Source organism: Mobula hypostoma, chromosome 8, assembly GCF_963921235.1.
Source record: "Mobula hypostoma chromosome 8, sMobHyp1.1, whole genome shotgun sequence".
NCBI classification, from domain to species: Eukaryota; Metazoa; Chordata; class Chondrichthyes; order Myliobatiformes; family Myliobatidae; genus Mobula; species Mobula hypostoma.
The window spans coordinates 151,203,664-151,219,097 of record NC_086104.1 but is presented as its reverse complement, the minus strand read 5'-3'; the positions used below and the strand labels follow the sequence as shown (position 1 = coordinate 151,219,097).

Here is a 15,434-nt window from a genome sequence, read left to right as displayed (position 1 = left end):
AGATACAAGCTGAAATAGGTAAAGAACAATATGGTTTTGTGAAAGACAAAGGTACAAGAAATGCGATATTGATGTTAAGGATACCATTGGAATGAGGTATTCAAGCGCAAAAAGATTTGTTTGTTTGTTTTATCGACTACACAAAAGCATTTGATAAAGTGAAGCACAATAAGTTAATCAAAATATTACAGGAAACTCTAGATCTAGATTGGAAAGACCTCCGCCTAATCAGAAGTCTGTACTGGGAACAAACTGCCACTGTAAGAATAGATGGAGAAGTGAGTCAGTTTACAAAAATCAAGAGAGGCATTAGACAAGGGTGTGTTTTTCCCCTGATTTGTTTAATGTGTACAGTGAAACAATATTACAAAAAATAAGAGACATCTTGGAAATCAAAGTTGGTGGTGAAAACATCAATAATTTTAGATATGCGGATGACACTGTGTTAATTGCAAGTACGGAGGAAGAACTACAAAACTTAATTGATATAGTTGTTGAAGAAAGTGCAAAAATAGGTCTATCTATCAATTGCAAAAAGACAATGTATGGTGATATTCAAAAAGAAGGAGAATGCTATCTACAGGCTGAGAATAAATGGGGAAGACATAAAACAAGTACAGAACTTTTGCTACTTAGGAAGCTGGGTGACATCAGATGGCAGGTGCGACATGGACATCAAAAGAAGAATAGGGATGGCAAAAGACACCTTTACGAGAATGAAGAGTATACTGACCAATACTAAACTAGGCATGACAACCCGCCTCAGATTACTGAAATGTTACGTTTATTCAATTATGTTATATGGATCAGAATGTTGGACAATATCTAGTAACATGAGGAAACGAATTGAAGCAGCAGAGATGTGGTTTTTGAGGAGGATGCAAAGAATATCATGGATGAAACGAATATCTAATGAGGATGTCATGAACAGAGCAAGCACAAAAAGAGAAATAATATATGAGATCATGAAAAGGCAACGTAGCTTCATTGGACATGTGATTAGGAAAGATGAGTTGGAATGCACGGTAATTATGGGAAAGATTGAAGAGAAGAAAGCAAAGACAAATGATGATGGAGACAGCAGCCAGAGAATTGGAAATGAATACCAATGAATTGATCCACTTGACCCGAAACAGGAGTGTGTGGGCCATGGCAGTCAAAGCTCAAACTGGGCATAGCACCTGATGATGATGATGATTGCTCCCTAGTCATCATGTGTGTATATATACACTACATTACATTATACTACTATATAGGCAGCCACAGCATAGTAAATTTTAAATTGCCCCATTCAGGCCTGAAGATTTAAACACTGCGGAGCCTCTCTTACTCTTGCGGGATAACATCTTTCCTGACTAGAGGGATCACTTTGCTTGGCAGGTGAGACTTGTGGCTGTGAAACAATCTCAGGTTCTGGGGCCTCCTCCATGGTAGTTGAAGAAGTTGACACTGGGACTGCAGGAAGAGCTTCTGACAGCTCAGGACACCTTTCTTCTCGAACAATTGCCTCCGCTCTCCTCAACCGATCGATGTGTCATCTCCAGATGATACCGTTCACAATGTCCACTGTGTGGGAGTGTGGTCCAGTTCTGTCCTTAATCGTTCAATACCCACTTTTGATCACCTCTGTAGTCCCTCACCAGGACTGCTTGACCATGAGTGAAATAATGAACCTCCTTGTTTGAGGAGCCCTCAATTTGTCTCAGCTGTTAGTCCCGCATAGTTCTTCTGATATTGGGTTTGAGGAGATCCAAGCATGAGCACAAGGACAACTCAGGAACAGCACTGGTTGTGGAGTGTGTTAGATTGCAATATGCAAGGAGGAAATTGAGCTTCTCATTCAGTGTATTGTGTTGACATTCCTTACAGTGCATTCTTTAGATTCTGGACAGACCTTTCTGCCAAACCATTGGTATGGAGTAGATGTAATATGTCTTATTCCATTCATTTTCAGGAATGACTGAAACTGTTCCACAGCAAACTGTGGCCCGTTATCACTGACTAAATGTTCTGGAATACCAGTTCTTGAGAGAATGGTTCTCAACGCATCAGTTATGGAGGCTATCGGGAACACTTCTGGCCACTTTAAAGCTGCATCCACTATGACCAAGACATTTGTGCCCATGAATGGTCTGGCAAAATCCACATGAATTCTCTACCAGGGTGGTGCAGGCCATACACGAGGATGGAGAGGTGCTGCTCTTGGCATTTTCTGGACACATTGGGATTCTGAATGGTGCCTGGCAAGCTGCTTGATCTGCTGACCTATCCCAGGCCACCAGACACATCTTTGAGACAACGCTTTCATTTTGACCACACCTAGATGACTGGCATGTAGCTCCTCCAACACTTAGCTTGCATGGTAGAACATCTCCCAGTCCCTACATAAGCAATCCCCATCAAGAGCATCCCAGTGCTAGTAATGGGAGCTGGAAATTCTGTTGCACATTACAGCCATTTTGTGAAGCCATGTCGACCTGAGACAGCGTAGGCTCTTTTCTGGTTTCCGTTTGGATCATCTCTACCATAACAGGGAGACTTTTGATGTGCATTGGGAGAATACATCATGAGGAGTATCCGCTTTTGTGAATTTTTCAGCTATTTCCTTTTCCAAGGGTAAAGTGGACAATCTATCAGCATTTTCATGATTAATTCTCTTCTTGAATTCAATCTTGCAATTGTGTCCTCCAACAAACAGAGCCCATCTCTGTATTCGTGCTGCTGTTGTTAGTGGAACACCCTTCTGTGGATTGAAAATGGATACCGCAACACTCACAACACGCTGGAGGAACTCAGCAGGTCGGGCAGCATACATGGAAAAGGTCGGTCGACGTTTCAGGCCGGAACCCTTCGTCAGGACTGTAGAGGGAAGGGGCAGAGGCCCTATAAAGAAGGTGGGGGGAAGGTGGGAAGAGAAGGCCAGTAGGTTCCAGGTGAAAAACTAGTAAGGGGAAAGATAAAGGGGTGCAGTAGGGGAAACAGGGAGGTGATAGGCAGGAAAGGTGAAGAAGGAATAGGAGAAAACACAATGGGTAGTAGAGGAGGCGGAACCATGAGGGAGGTGATAGGCAGCTGGGGGAGGGGCAGAGTGACATAGGGTTAGAGGAAGGGAGGGGGAGGGAATTACCGGAAGTTGGAGAATTCTATGTTCATACTAAGGGTCTGGAGACTACCTAGATAGTATATAAGGTGTTGCTCCTCCAACCTGAGTTTAGCCTCATCATGGCAGTAGAGGAGGCCATGTATGGACATATCTGAATGAGAGTGGGAAGCAGAGCTGAAGTGGGTGGCTACCCGGAGATCCTGTCTGTTGTGGCGGACGGAGTGGAGGTGCTCGACGAAGCGATCCCCCAATCTGCGTCGGGTTTCACTGATGTAGAGGAGGCCGCACCGGGAGCACCGGATGCAATAGATGACCCCAACAGACTCACAAGTGAAGTGTTGCCTCACTTGGAAGGTCTGTTTGGGGCCCTGAATGGTGGCAAGAGAGGAGGTGTAGGGACAGGTGTAGCACTTGCACTTACAGGGATAAGTGCCGGGTGGGAGATCTGTGGGGAGGGACGAGTGGATAAGGGAGTCACGGAGGGACCGATCCTTGCAGAAAGGGGAGAGGGGTGGAGAGGGAAAGATGTGCTTAGTTGTGGGGTCCTGTTGAAGGTGGCAGAAGTTGCGGAGGATAATGTGCTGGTTCCGGAGGCTGGTGGGGTGGTAGGTGAGGACAAGGAGAACTCTGTCCCTGTTGTGGTGGCAGGAGGATGGGGTGAGAGCCGAAGTGTGGGAAATGGAGGAGATGCGGGTGAGTGCATCATTGATGACAACAGAAGGGAAACCACGATCCTTAAAGAAAGAGGACATTTGAGATGTCCTGGAACGGAAAACCTCATCCTCAGAGCAGATGCGACGGAGACGGAGGAACTGGGAATAGGGAATGGCATTTTTGCATGTGGTGGGCTGGGAAGAGGTATAGTTGAGGTAGTTATGAGAGTCAGTGGGCTTGTAGAAAATGGATACCAGTGGTTGTTGATCAGTATTGAGGGTAAACTCTCTCCCTTACTAGTACTGGTTGACATGTTTTACAACCCAAATGAAATGCAAAGCCTCTCTGTCAATCTGTACATAATTTTTCTCTGCAGTGGTAAAGGAATGTGATACAAAGACTATGGGGCGTTCACTTCCATCACTCAGAACATGTGACATGACTGCACCTGTACCATTATGAGAGGTGTCACAGTCAAGCTTCACTGGAAGATGTGGATTATAATGTGTGAATACAATGTTGAAATGTCACCATTTCCTCTACCTTTTGGAAAGTCACCTCACACTGCTTTGTCCATTGCCATTTCTTCCCGATCTGTTTTAATGAGTTCAAGGGGTGGAACACAGTAGCCAAGTTTGGCAGGCACCTGTTATAGTAATTGACAAATCCTAAAATGCACTGCAACTGTGGCATGTGCTTAGGCCTTGGAGCATCGACCACTGCTTGAATTTTCTTGTGTAAACCTTGTGTGTCAATGGCGTGACCACAGTAAGTGATGCTTGGTTTAAAAGATTCATATTTTTTGCGTCATGCTCTGGGCCCATAAACTTCTAATCTTTTAAACACTGTCTTGAGATTTTGTAGATATTCCTTGTCATCCCCACCAGTAACAAACATGTCATCCAGGTAACTCTGAGTGCCAGTGCAGCCTTACAGCACCCGGTCCAGAGCTTTCTCCCAGAGTGCAGGCACAGATGCTACTCCAGAAACAAGCCTATTATAGTGATAAAGCCCTTTGTGAGCGTTTATGGCGAGAAACACTTTGGACTCTTCTTCCATCTCCATGTTTCGGTAGGTCTCAGCCAAGTCCACTTTTCTGAAGTGTTTTTCCCCAGAAAGGTTTGCAACAATATCCTCTCTCCTGGGCAAACAGCAATGATCTACTCCCAGTCCTGGGTTGATGGTGACCTTAAAATCACCACAGATCCTGACAGACCCATCTTTCTTGGCTATTGGGACCACTGGCATTGCCCATGGGCTCCACTCAACCTTGGAAAGAATTCCTTCAGCCTGGCTCATTGGCTACTTTCTCACAGATGGTATAAGGAACTAAGAGGCTTTTGTAAAGCTTGGGTGTTGCATTTTAATTTAACACTATCTTACCTTTGATATCTTTCAGTTTTCCAATGCCATTCTTGAACACTGCTGTAGCCTCATCCGGTACCTTTCTTAGTTCACTTTCAGTTGAATCAATTGCAGGGGATGGATCTCCAGTCAATTTGTAGTTGTCTCAGCCAGTCACAACCCACAATGCTGGCCATCCATTTTCACTACATGCAAGCCCAATTTGGCTTGTTGGTTGTTATATTTCACTGTTACAAATGTCATTCCCACAGGAGTTATCTTTTCTGCCACATAAGTTCTTAGTTAGATATCTGCAAACTTCAGTTTAGTATCTTTGAAATGATGTCCAAATATGTTTGTATAATAACTAAAACAGCAGAGCCAGTGTCCATTTTAATTAATTTGTCATTCACTTCTGGTGTAAGCTGCATTGCTTGTCTCTTGTTAGTTTTCACATTGCAAAACTCAAGGTTTACACATCCTGAATTCCTCTCATCATTATCAAACCTTTCATCAACAGCTTGCAGATTAGTGTTCTTTTTGAATCTGCAACTTATATTTTTAGTTGTATTTTCCCTGTGCAGTCCATATGCCTGATGCGCTGTTTATATGTTTCCTACTTTGTTGCATTTTCTGCAAGTTTCACTTTTAAATCAATATTGGTCTGGTGTACGAAACCTCGCCGCCACCCCCTCCGCCCACCACAATAGTAACACAATTTATTCAGCTAGGCAGGTTTCTGTTTAGATGTTGCAATTTTGATTACACTCACTTTCTATCCTGCTTGTGACTTATTTGAGTCTCTGACTGTTGTTTTCATTAATACAGCAATTTCAACTGCTCTTGTAAATGTAAGTTGTGTTTCAGTTAGGAACCATTTTTGAATGCTTTCTTGTAAGATCCCACAAAATTCATGACATTCATAATTTCAGCAAAGCTCATTTCGGCTGGTTTGTTTGGAGCAGTTAAACTTCTAAGCAAACTGTATGCTTTTCCAACCATTGCTCTCAGCAACACTGGCACTCACTTTTCATCAGCTACTTCATTTGCTTCAAAATACTGCTCAATTTGTTCAGTATACATCATCCAGTTTTCTGTTGTGCAATCAAACACACTTATCTTTCTGATGTAGCCAGCCCTCTCCGCTTTTTTAAAAATTTTTAATTATTACCACCCAGTACTCACTGTTTATGAACCCGTGGCCATACACATTGCTTGTTAATTTAATCTATTCTCTGCCTTTTTTAACTAAAACTTCTCTCTCCCCTTCTGAAGAAAAATGTGCTGCAGTTTTTTTTTAACTTGAATGTCTCTCTCTCTCTCTCTCTCCCCTTCCAAAGAAAAATGTGCTGTGCTTTAACAGGTAGGTAGAAGTCTCAGGTTGTTTTTAAAAACTTCCTCATCACCACTATTATGTTTTGTAACTCCAGAAACGAACTGAAAGAAAAACACAGGAGCCAGGATACTTGACTACTTAGTTTTCCTTTAGTGAGGGGTTCACATATGATGTGGTGGAGTCATAACGTATACAATTCACATACTTCTTACTTATAACCCACAATGAATTATACAAACAAACAAAGAATGCTAAATCAAACAATCTATTTACAATATTGCTCAAATATTTCTGAAATATTGAATACACTACAAAGGCCAAGTCATCAGGTATATTTAAAGCCGAAATAAAGAGGTACTTAATTAGTAAGTGCATCAAAGGGGATGGGGAGAAGTCAGGAGAATGGGGTTGAGAGGGAAAATAAATCAGCCATGATCAAATGGTAGAGCATAAATGAGTGGCCTAACTCTGCTCCCATATCTATAATAGGGGTTCCCAATGTGGGATCCACGGACCCCTCGATGAATTGTAGGGGTCCATGGCTTAACAAAGTTTGGGAACCCCTGCTCTACAAGGAATAAAATTGGGGATTCAAAGGTTTAACTTATTAATCTCCATTCCACACAGGTTTATCTTTATTCTTTTGGGACCTCAAGGAAAAGGCAAATCCTACAGTGAAATTGGAAGAGCCATGGCCACACTGATGGTGGATGATGTGAGTTGCTAACTTAAACTTAAACAGAAAAGGCACAATTATGTGTTGAGGTTGGAAACGTTAACTTGAGAGCCGACCTTGGTTATCAGTACTACACTGAGTAACGTTAAATAACTTCATCCTTGCGTTTGGTCGATGATTTCAGATCATCTCTGCAGTATTTTTCTTTGTGCTGTGTGCGTCATGGTGATGGTGGGTGACATTTCTTCATGCCCAACACCAGTGGGAATTGCTTGGCGGCGCTATGCAAGTGCGATGGTTTTCCAAGAAGCCAGAAAGCAAAGAATTTGCAGCAGCAGCTCAGAAACTTGTCCCATGGATGGACAGTGCCGGTGGAGCTTCTGTTTCCCATCTCTAGTAATGTGGGTTCGATCCTGACTTCTGCTGCTTTTTGTGAGGAGTTTACATGTGCCCCCTCAGATGGGGTGGTTTTTTCTGGATGTTTGATCTAAATCCCACATCCCAAAGTCATGCATGTATAGAGGTTAATTGGTCAAAGTTGGAAATATGTTTATTGTCACATGAACCGGGGGGAGGGGGGGTGGTGCAAAGAAAAACATAATTTTAGCTGCATCACACGGTGCCTGTATCAGAATTCCCTCTGCTGCCTGTACAGAACGTTCTTCCCGAGCCAGCGTGGGTTTCCTCCGGGTGCTCCGGTTTCCTCGCCCAGTCCAAAGACGTGCTGGTTGGTAGGTTAATTGGTCAGTGTAAATTGTCCCATGACTGGGCTCGGGTTCAACTGGGAAATTGCCAGGCGGTGTGGCTCGAAGGACCAGAAGGGCCTATTCCGCGTTGTATCTCAATAAAGTAATAATAATAAGTAGCATTCAGAAGATAAATGTAAACTAAACATAAAGTAAACACAATTGTTATAAGAAAGAACAAAAAAATCTCCATTGTCACACAACATGTGGTGTTGCCATACTGATTAAAGTGTGCCAGTTGATTCAAGAACCAAGTGGCTGACGAGAAGGAGCTGTTCTTGAACCTGGTGGTGTGGGACTTCAGTCTTCAGTACCACCTTCCTGATGGGAAGTGTTTGGAATGGATGGTGAGTGGGTTACCCCGCTGTGTGGTGGCTGATTGCAGTCTCCTGCAGTTCCGTCTGACTGATGCTCGCTCTGCTCTGGGTTTCCTGGGTTACAGCTGTTCAGCGACGTGGCTTACAAGGCGAGGGACAGAGACGACTTGATCGCCGGCATCGACGAATTCCTCGACGAGGTAATTGTTCTTCCTCCTGGTGAGTGGGACCCCAAGATCAGGATCGAGCCTCCCAAGAAAGTGACACCAGCCGAGAAAAGGTAGGAATTTAATTCAATTATTTGCAAGGTTTGTGTTGCATGCCCGTCAAAACATCAAACCATACAGTGAAATGTGTCTTTTACGTCAAGTCGGATCAGCAAGGATCGTGCTGGGCAGTTTGTAAGTGACGCCAAAGTAACATGCCCCCAACTTACTAACCCTAACCATAACATCTGGAATGTGGGAGGAGACTGGAGCATGTGGAAGAAACCCATGCGGTCACAGGGAAAATGTACAAACTCCTTACAGACAACAATGGGAATTGAATGGTGATCTTTGATTCCTTAGCACGGTAAAGCAACGCACTAACCGCTAACAAGCTACCCCTTGTCGTGAACAGTCGGAAGAGTGTGTCCCTGTGATTGCCCCACATATAGACTGACCAGCTGTCTGTCTGTCTTTCCTACAGGAAGTCCATCTACTCTCTCAGTGAGGCAGGGCAGATGAATGGATCAGCGGGATGCGGTGGAGTAAGTGATGACGAGAACATGCCTGCACCACACGAGCTCGGGGAAGAGCTGACCTGGACGGGAAGGTATGTATTCCAGACTTCCTGGTTAGATTGTTCTTGCTTTGCCCTCCATTGACATCAGTTGGCAGCAGAAACCTATTAACGGGAGATGTCCACACCCAAAAACTAAACAACACCCACGCGCTACTCCCAATCCAAAACCACACCTCCCCCCCACCATTCCTGATCCAATTCCACTCCTTACCACCATTCCTGATGCAATCTTACTCCTGACCACCGTTTCTGATCCAATCCCACTCCTCCCCGCCATTTCCAATCCAGTCGCACACCTGCCCACCATTCCAGTCGCACTCTTCCCCACCATTCCGACCCTCCATTCCCGATCCAATCCCACTCCTGACCACCATTCCTGATGCAATCCTACTCCTAATCACCGTTTCTGATCCTATCCCACTCCTCCCCACCATTTCCAATCCAGTCACACACCTGCCCACCATTCCTAATCTGATCCCATTCCAGCACAATGGTTCCAAGCCAATCCCACTTCCAGCTGCCACTCCCGATCCAATCACATTCCCACCCTAAAGCATTTCCGTTCCCCAATCCCATTCCCTGATCCTACACTCACCTACTAATCACAATCCAAACATGTTCCCAGCCACCACTCCTGATCCAGTTCAGCCCCAACTACTACTCCCAAAGCAATCCCATTCCCCAATCCCACCCCCATCCACCGCTCCTATCCAACCTGCTCCAAGCTTAATCCATCCTTCTCACCTTTCACAGTAATTAAATACAAATTAAGAAACAATTAATAATCCTAGGACACATTTTCATGGCAAATAGTTTGTTCATTTTTTAAGTTCAAAGTAAATTTTATTATCAAAGTACATACATGTCACAATGTACAACCCTGTGATTCATTGGCCTTGGTGTGTCCATACAAAGCTGTAATACAGCCAGTAACTATACTCCCCACTGCATATCTATAGTAGTTTTTCAAAGTTTTAGATGTCATGTCAAATCTCCGCAGGACCCTAAAAAAGTAGAGGCACTGTCGTGTTTTCTTCACAATTGCCCTTACATGCTGGGTCCAAGACAGGTCCTCTGAAATAGACAAAAATTTGAAGTTACTAACCCTTCCCACCTCTGATCCTCTGGTGAGAACTGGCACATGGACCTCTGTTTTCCCTCTCCTGGTCTGCAGACAGTTCCTTGGTCTTGCTGACATTGAGTGAGAGGTTGTTGTTTGTGCTGCTGGAGATTGTGGAGGAGATGTTGCGGCAAAACTACATCGAAACACTGAGGCATGCAACTCCTCCCCTTCAATACTGCTGGGCAATGTAAAGCTTGTTTGATGGTGACGAAGTTTGTAACTACTCTGCTCAAACGTAAAGAGAAAGAACCTAGATCTAAAAGGAGAGGAGATCAAAAGAATTTGGACTTATACGAGGCAAAGGCACAAAATCCAAGACAAACTTGAGTTCTCTCCTTATGAACTGCTGTATACTATCTATGTTAATGATCTAGATGGAAGGACCAAGGGTATTGCAGCCAGATTCACTAATAGATGGGTTTGTACCTTTTAAGGGGACATTGAAGCCTGCAAATGGATATCGGTTGATTGTGGGTGATAATCCATCTTCCCACATTACACTCATTGGATCCAAATGTCTTTGATTCGAGGCTCTTTGGAAGTCAAGAATGAGGCAGAAAACTTGATGCTTATCATTATTTTTATTAAGCATTCTAAGAACAAAAAAGATGAAGGGAGAAGAGGCATAGGGAGGGAGAGAAAGAGAGAGGTGGGGAGGGGAAAAGAAAGAACCAATGTGGTCTGGTCCTCTTATACCAGATAACTGATAACAGCAAATTCCATTCAAATACCTTTGCTTAAATTAACCAATAAGATGGTCCTTTTCATACAATGTGATACCTGCCACTGAAACTAAAAAAGTTTCCAGAAAGATAAAAAGGCATCTGCAACTACTAAAACACACTGAGAAGTTACACGTATATAGTGTACTTTGCAACAGTGTTAGGCAGCCTAATACTTCCCCACAGTACTGCCATAATTTTATGTATTGCACTGTACAGTTGCCACAAGAAAAGCAAATTTCACCACATATGTGAGTGATGATAAACCTGATTCTGAAATGGGTCTCTATTGGGGACTGAGAGTGGGAAGGGGGCAGGAAGAGGGGAATCACGGTTGGGGAAAGGGGAAGGGAGAGGGGAGAGAGCGGGAAGCACCAGAGAGACATTCTGTAATGATCAATAAACCAATTGCTTGGAATCAAATGACCTTGCCTGGTGTCCCAGGGCTGGGTGTGTTGGTACCCAGACCCTTCCCCCATTCCTGGTACTCCTCTGCCACCTGTCCCACACGCGACCCGTGCCATTGCCAACGTCCTTTGCTCTTGCCAGATTTACAAACTCGCTCTCCACTCCACACTGACAAACACAGTGCAAAAGCCTTAGGCACCCTAGCTGTACCTAAAAACCTTTGCACAGTACAATAGGTAATAATACATAAATACAACAAACTTAAGAACATTGTCTGGTTTCTCATGCTCTGCTGTTCACACTGGGTGCAGGTTCTGTGGAGGCCTACGGCTCGATATCAAGAGAAAGCTTCCTTGGCTGCCCAGTGACTTCTATGAGGGTTTCCACATCCAGTCCATCTCCACCATTCTCTTCATCTACCTGGGCTGTATTACCAACGCCATCACCTTTGGTGGATTACTGGGCGACGCGACCGACAATTACCAGGTGAGAAGGTGCCTTTACCATGGCAACCACCACTCCATCAACTAACCAGTGAGCACCAGCGTTCCAAACAGTCAGTTCACCAGAGAGCAAGCAGTTCACCCTCTTTGAATTGCTTGTTTTCAATTCAAAGAGAGTGAATTAGCCAATGGACCAAATGGCCTAATTCTGCTCCAATGTATTATGGTCTTATTAGTCAGGGCATCAAAGGTTTTGGCAGGAGAATAGGATTGAGAGGGATAGTAAATCAGCCATGACGGAATGGCAGAGCAGACTAGACAGGCTGACTGGCCTAATTCTGCTCCTATGTCTTATGGTCTTATGGTTATTTGAAAAAGTCATTGGCAGTTTCATGAACGCAGCTGATCTCTGTCAAGAAAGAAGAAAACCAGATTTTATTGCCGAGCAAGGCCCATCTTCACCTAAAACAGAGGCTGCCACCACAAATCACAGCAAGCTCCCTGATGGGGGAGAGCCCAGCTGCTAGTTGGCTACATTACCCGGCTTGGGCACTAGGTGGGTCTGAATGCAAGAAGGATATGAGGTGGTGAGGGTATGAGATAGATGTGAGGTGGATGTGGACATGACGAGGATATGACCTTGGTGTGAGGCGAGAGTTAGGTGGGAGTGTACTGGATGTGGACATGAGATGGGTGTGAGATGGATGTGCGGTGGTCTGGGCATGCGATGAGTGTTAGGTTGGTGTGGATCCTAAATTCCAGTATTTGATCCTATCCCAGCTCCTCCTCCACATTACCAAGGCTCACATGACCAGTGGCCTCCCCTTTAGTGCCCCCTTGGGCAACTGAGACCTTTACTGGTTGACAAGACCACCACCACCTCCTGCACAAGGTAACTCACTGAGTCGGGACCTGAATGGATTTTGGGGAATTATGTCCCTAACCACCAAGTCACCTGCAGCAAATGCAGCATTGGTATCTAGGGTGAAAGCAACAATTTCTAATTGGTGCCATAACTGGGTCCAATGGGGTATTGACGCAGTCAGCCCCCATCCGTAATTACCTCAGATCACCTGAGAATCCACCATATTGTTGGAGGTTTGGAGATACCAAGAAGTCAGATAAGGTATGGAGATAGCATCCCTCTCCTGAAGAGTATTAGTCAGCAGGATTGAAAGCCAATACTTCAGTGGTTACCATTACTAATACTAACTATTACTAATACTATTACTGCTAGATTTAATTAATGAATTCCCTACTCCTTTTTTTAGGAGGGACAGGGATAAAGTCTCTAGGACATTACACTGGCCAGAACAGGGGTTCCAATACCTTGCTTAATGGTATTGGTCCATGGCATAAAGAAAGTTGGGAACCCTTGGGCTGGAATAAAGTGTCTCCTAAATCAGCCTTGAAGGGTATGGACATTGTATAGGCAGAAGGGATTAGTTTAGTTAGCCATTTGATTTATAATTTAGTTGGTTCTGCACAACATTGTGGGCCAAAGAGCTTGTTCTTTGTTTTAAGATGCTGCCTCTGTTTTGGATATATCCCTGGTCCTCGTCCAACCGATAAAGGTTCTCTTTATCCTTCGATAAACAGAAGAGATTCTGCAGATGCTGGAAATTCAGAGCAAAACACACACACAAGCTCAGTGTCTGTCTTGATGAAGGATTTGGCCTGACACATTGACTGTTTACTCCCCTCCCAGATGATGTCTGATGGGAATTCCTCCAGCGTATCATGCGTGGCTGTTTATTCTCCCTCCCTGTTTCTCTACGTAACCTGGAAAACAATCAATTCATTCTTCGACTTTACAAACACCAGCAAATCCGCAGATGCTGGAAATCCAAAGCAACACACATAAAATGCTGGAGGAACTCAGCAGGCCAGGCAGCATCTATGGAAAAGAGTGAACAATCAACTTTTCCGGCCAGGATTGTTCATCAGGACTGGAGAGAAAAAGATGAGAAGTCAGAGTAAGAAGGTGGGGGGAGAGGAGAACGATGTCCAAGGTGGCAGGTAAAACTGGGAGAAACTGGGAGCATTCCTTAACTTCTGAGTTGGATGATCAGCCATGATCATAATAAATGGCGGTGCAGGCTCGAAGGGCTGAATGGCCTACTCCTGCACCTATTTTCTATGTTTCTATGTTTCCTCATTTTTGGGGAATGCAGCACCAGTGTGCGTCTAATGTCTCCTCTTGATCTAATTCTGGAGGCTGAGTACTGTTCTGGTTCACTTTGTGCTTCTATGCAAGTGCTGGAGGTTTTGTTCTGAGAGGATATCTTGTGCAGGAACAAGTGGCCCTTCTTATCTGTAGGAAATGGCCTTGGGAATGAATGCCATGTTGCTTTTTATTTAATCCGAACTATCTGAAGTACAAGCAGAATCAGACGTCATTGTAAGTGGAAGATACGTAATGGATGAAGTGTTTAGGGCAGGGTTTACCAACGTTTTTTATGCCATTGACCCCTACCATTAACCGAGGGGTCTATGGACCCCTGGTTGGGAACTCCTGGTTTAGTCACTTTAGTTCAAAGTGTTGGCAGCTGGAACATTCCGTCGTTGGGTCCATGCATCAGGAAGACCAGGGTGAAGACAAGCACATACCTCATCTCCAGCCTCTTTCCTACACTGCTCCTACCAAAGTAAATTAGGTGACACAAGAGACTGCAGATGCAGGAATGTGGAGCACAGTGGAGGACTATGTAGGAGGAAAGGGTTAGATTGATCTTAAAGTAGGTTAAAAGATTAGCACAATGTCATGGGCTGAATGGCCTGTACTAAGCTGTCTTGCAACATCCACAAAGTCACTGGAGAGACACTGAAGCTAGTGGATACAGAAACGTTTCATTCAACAAGATGAGGCACCCATGGAGGAAGAGGCCTGTTCAACCCAATATTACATGACATTTTATATGCTAAAGATCAAAGATAGCAGCAGGACAATTCTATAGTTACAACTATCTACAATGCTTCCTTTGGATTACCTATAATTTTCAAACTTTCTTCTTCGCACCCATACTCCAGACACACAAAATGAATGTTAATCAGCATTGTCTGGTTTTCATTTAACTGGTGTCTACAGCTCCAGCATACTATTGTCCGGGGCTGCATTTTAAATTTAATCTACAATCTACATTCAGGTCTAAAGATTGTTTGCTGAAGTTAATACTTTGCTATATATCCAAACTCCAGAATACGCCCTAACATGCTGTAATGTTCTATAATCTATATTGTAACTTTATGTGTTTTTAAGTATGTAAAATTGAAGTGTATATTTCATAAGACTAGTTCAAGCCCTGGCAAAGTATTCATGATGTTACTCATGGCACAGAAATGTTCCACTCCATGCAAATGAAGTTGGAATGAGTGACGAGAGCTTCGGGCTAACAGACTTTGCTTTCTGCCACCAGGGGGTGATCGAAAGTTTCCTGGGCACTGCTTTTACCGGCGCCATCTTCTGTCTCTTCGCTGGGCAGCCCCTCACCATCCTGAGCAGCACGGGCCCCATCCTCATCTTTGAAAAGCTCCTGTTTGACTTCAGCAAGTAAGTGTGGGTCACTTGATGGCTGGCATGAATATGATGGGCCAATTGGCTTGCTTCTGTGCTGGATCATTCTGCAGCTCTTTCAGAACAGCCCTTAAGATCTAGCTGTTCTAAGGATGTTGAAGTTGTATAAGACATTTGTGAGGCCTAATTTGGCGTATTTGTATGCAGTTTTGGTCAAGGAAGATGTAAATAAGGTTGAAAGAGTTCAGAGAACATTTACAAG

General features: G+C 44.1%; 1 protein-coding gene across 6 annotated transcripts in view; it reads left to right on the top strand.

Annotated features, from left to right (window-relative positions):
- Positions 1 to 15,434, top strand: part of LOC134351052 (electrogenic sodium bicarbonate cotransporter 4-like) — a 134,417-nt gene that overhangs the window by 54,315 nt on the left and 64,668 nt on the right. For all 6 annotated transcript variants that reach the window (XM_063057063.1, XM_063057064.1, XM_063057067.1 and 3 more), the window contains 5 exons: positions 7,065 to 7,152; positions 8,302 to 8,456; positions 8,867 to 8,992; positions 11,527 to 11,701; positions 15,075 to 15,208. In XM_063057063.1, the coding sequence (XP_062913133.1) occupies positions 7,065 to 7,152; positions 8,302 to 8,456; positions 8,867 to 8,992; positions 11,527 to 11,701; positions 15,075 to 15,208 (678 nt within the window). The remainder of the gene's footprint in view (positions 1 to 7,064; positions 7,153 to 8,301; positions 8,457 to 8,866; positions 8,993 to 11,526; positions 11,702 to 15,074; positions 15,209 to 15,434) is intronic.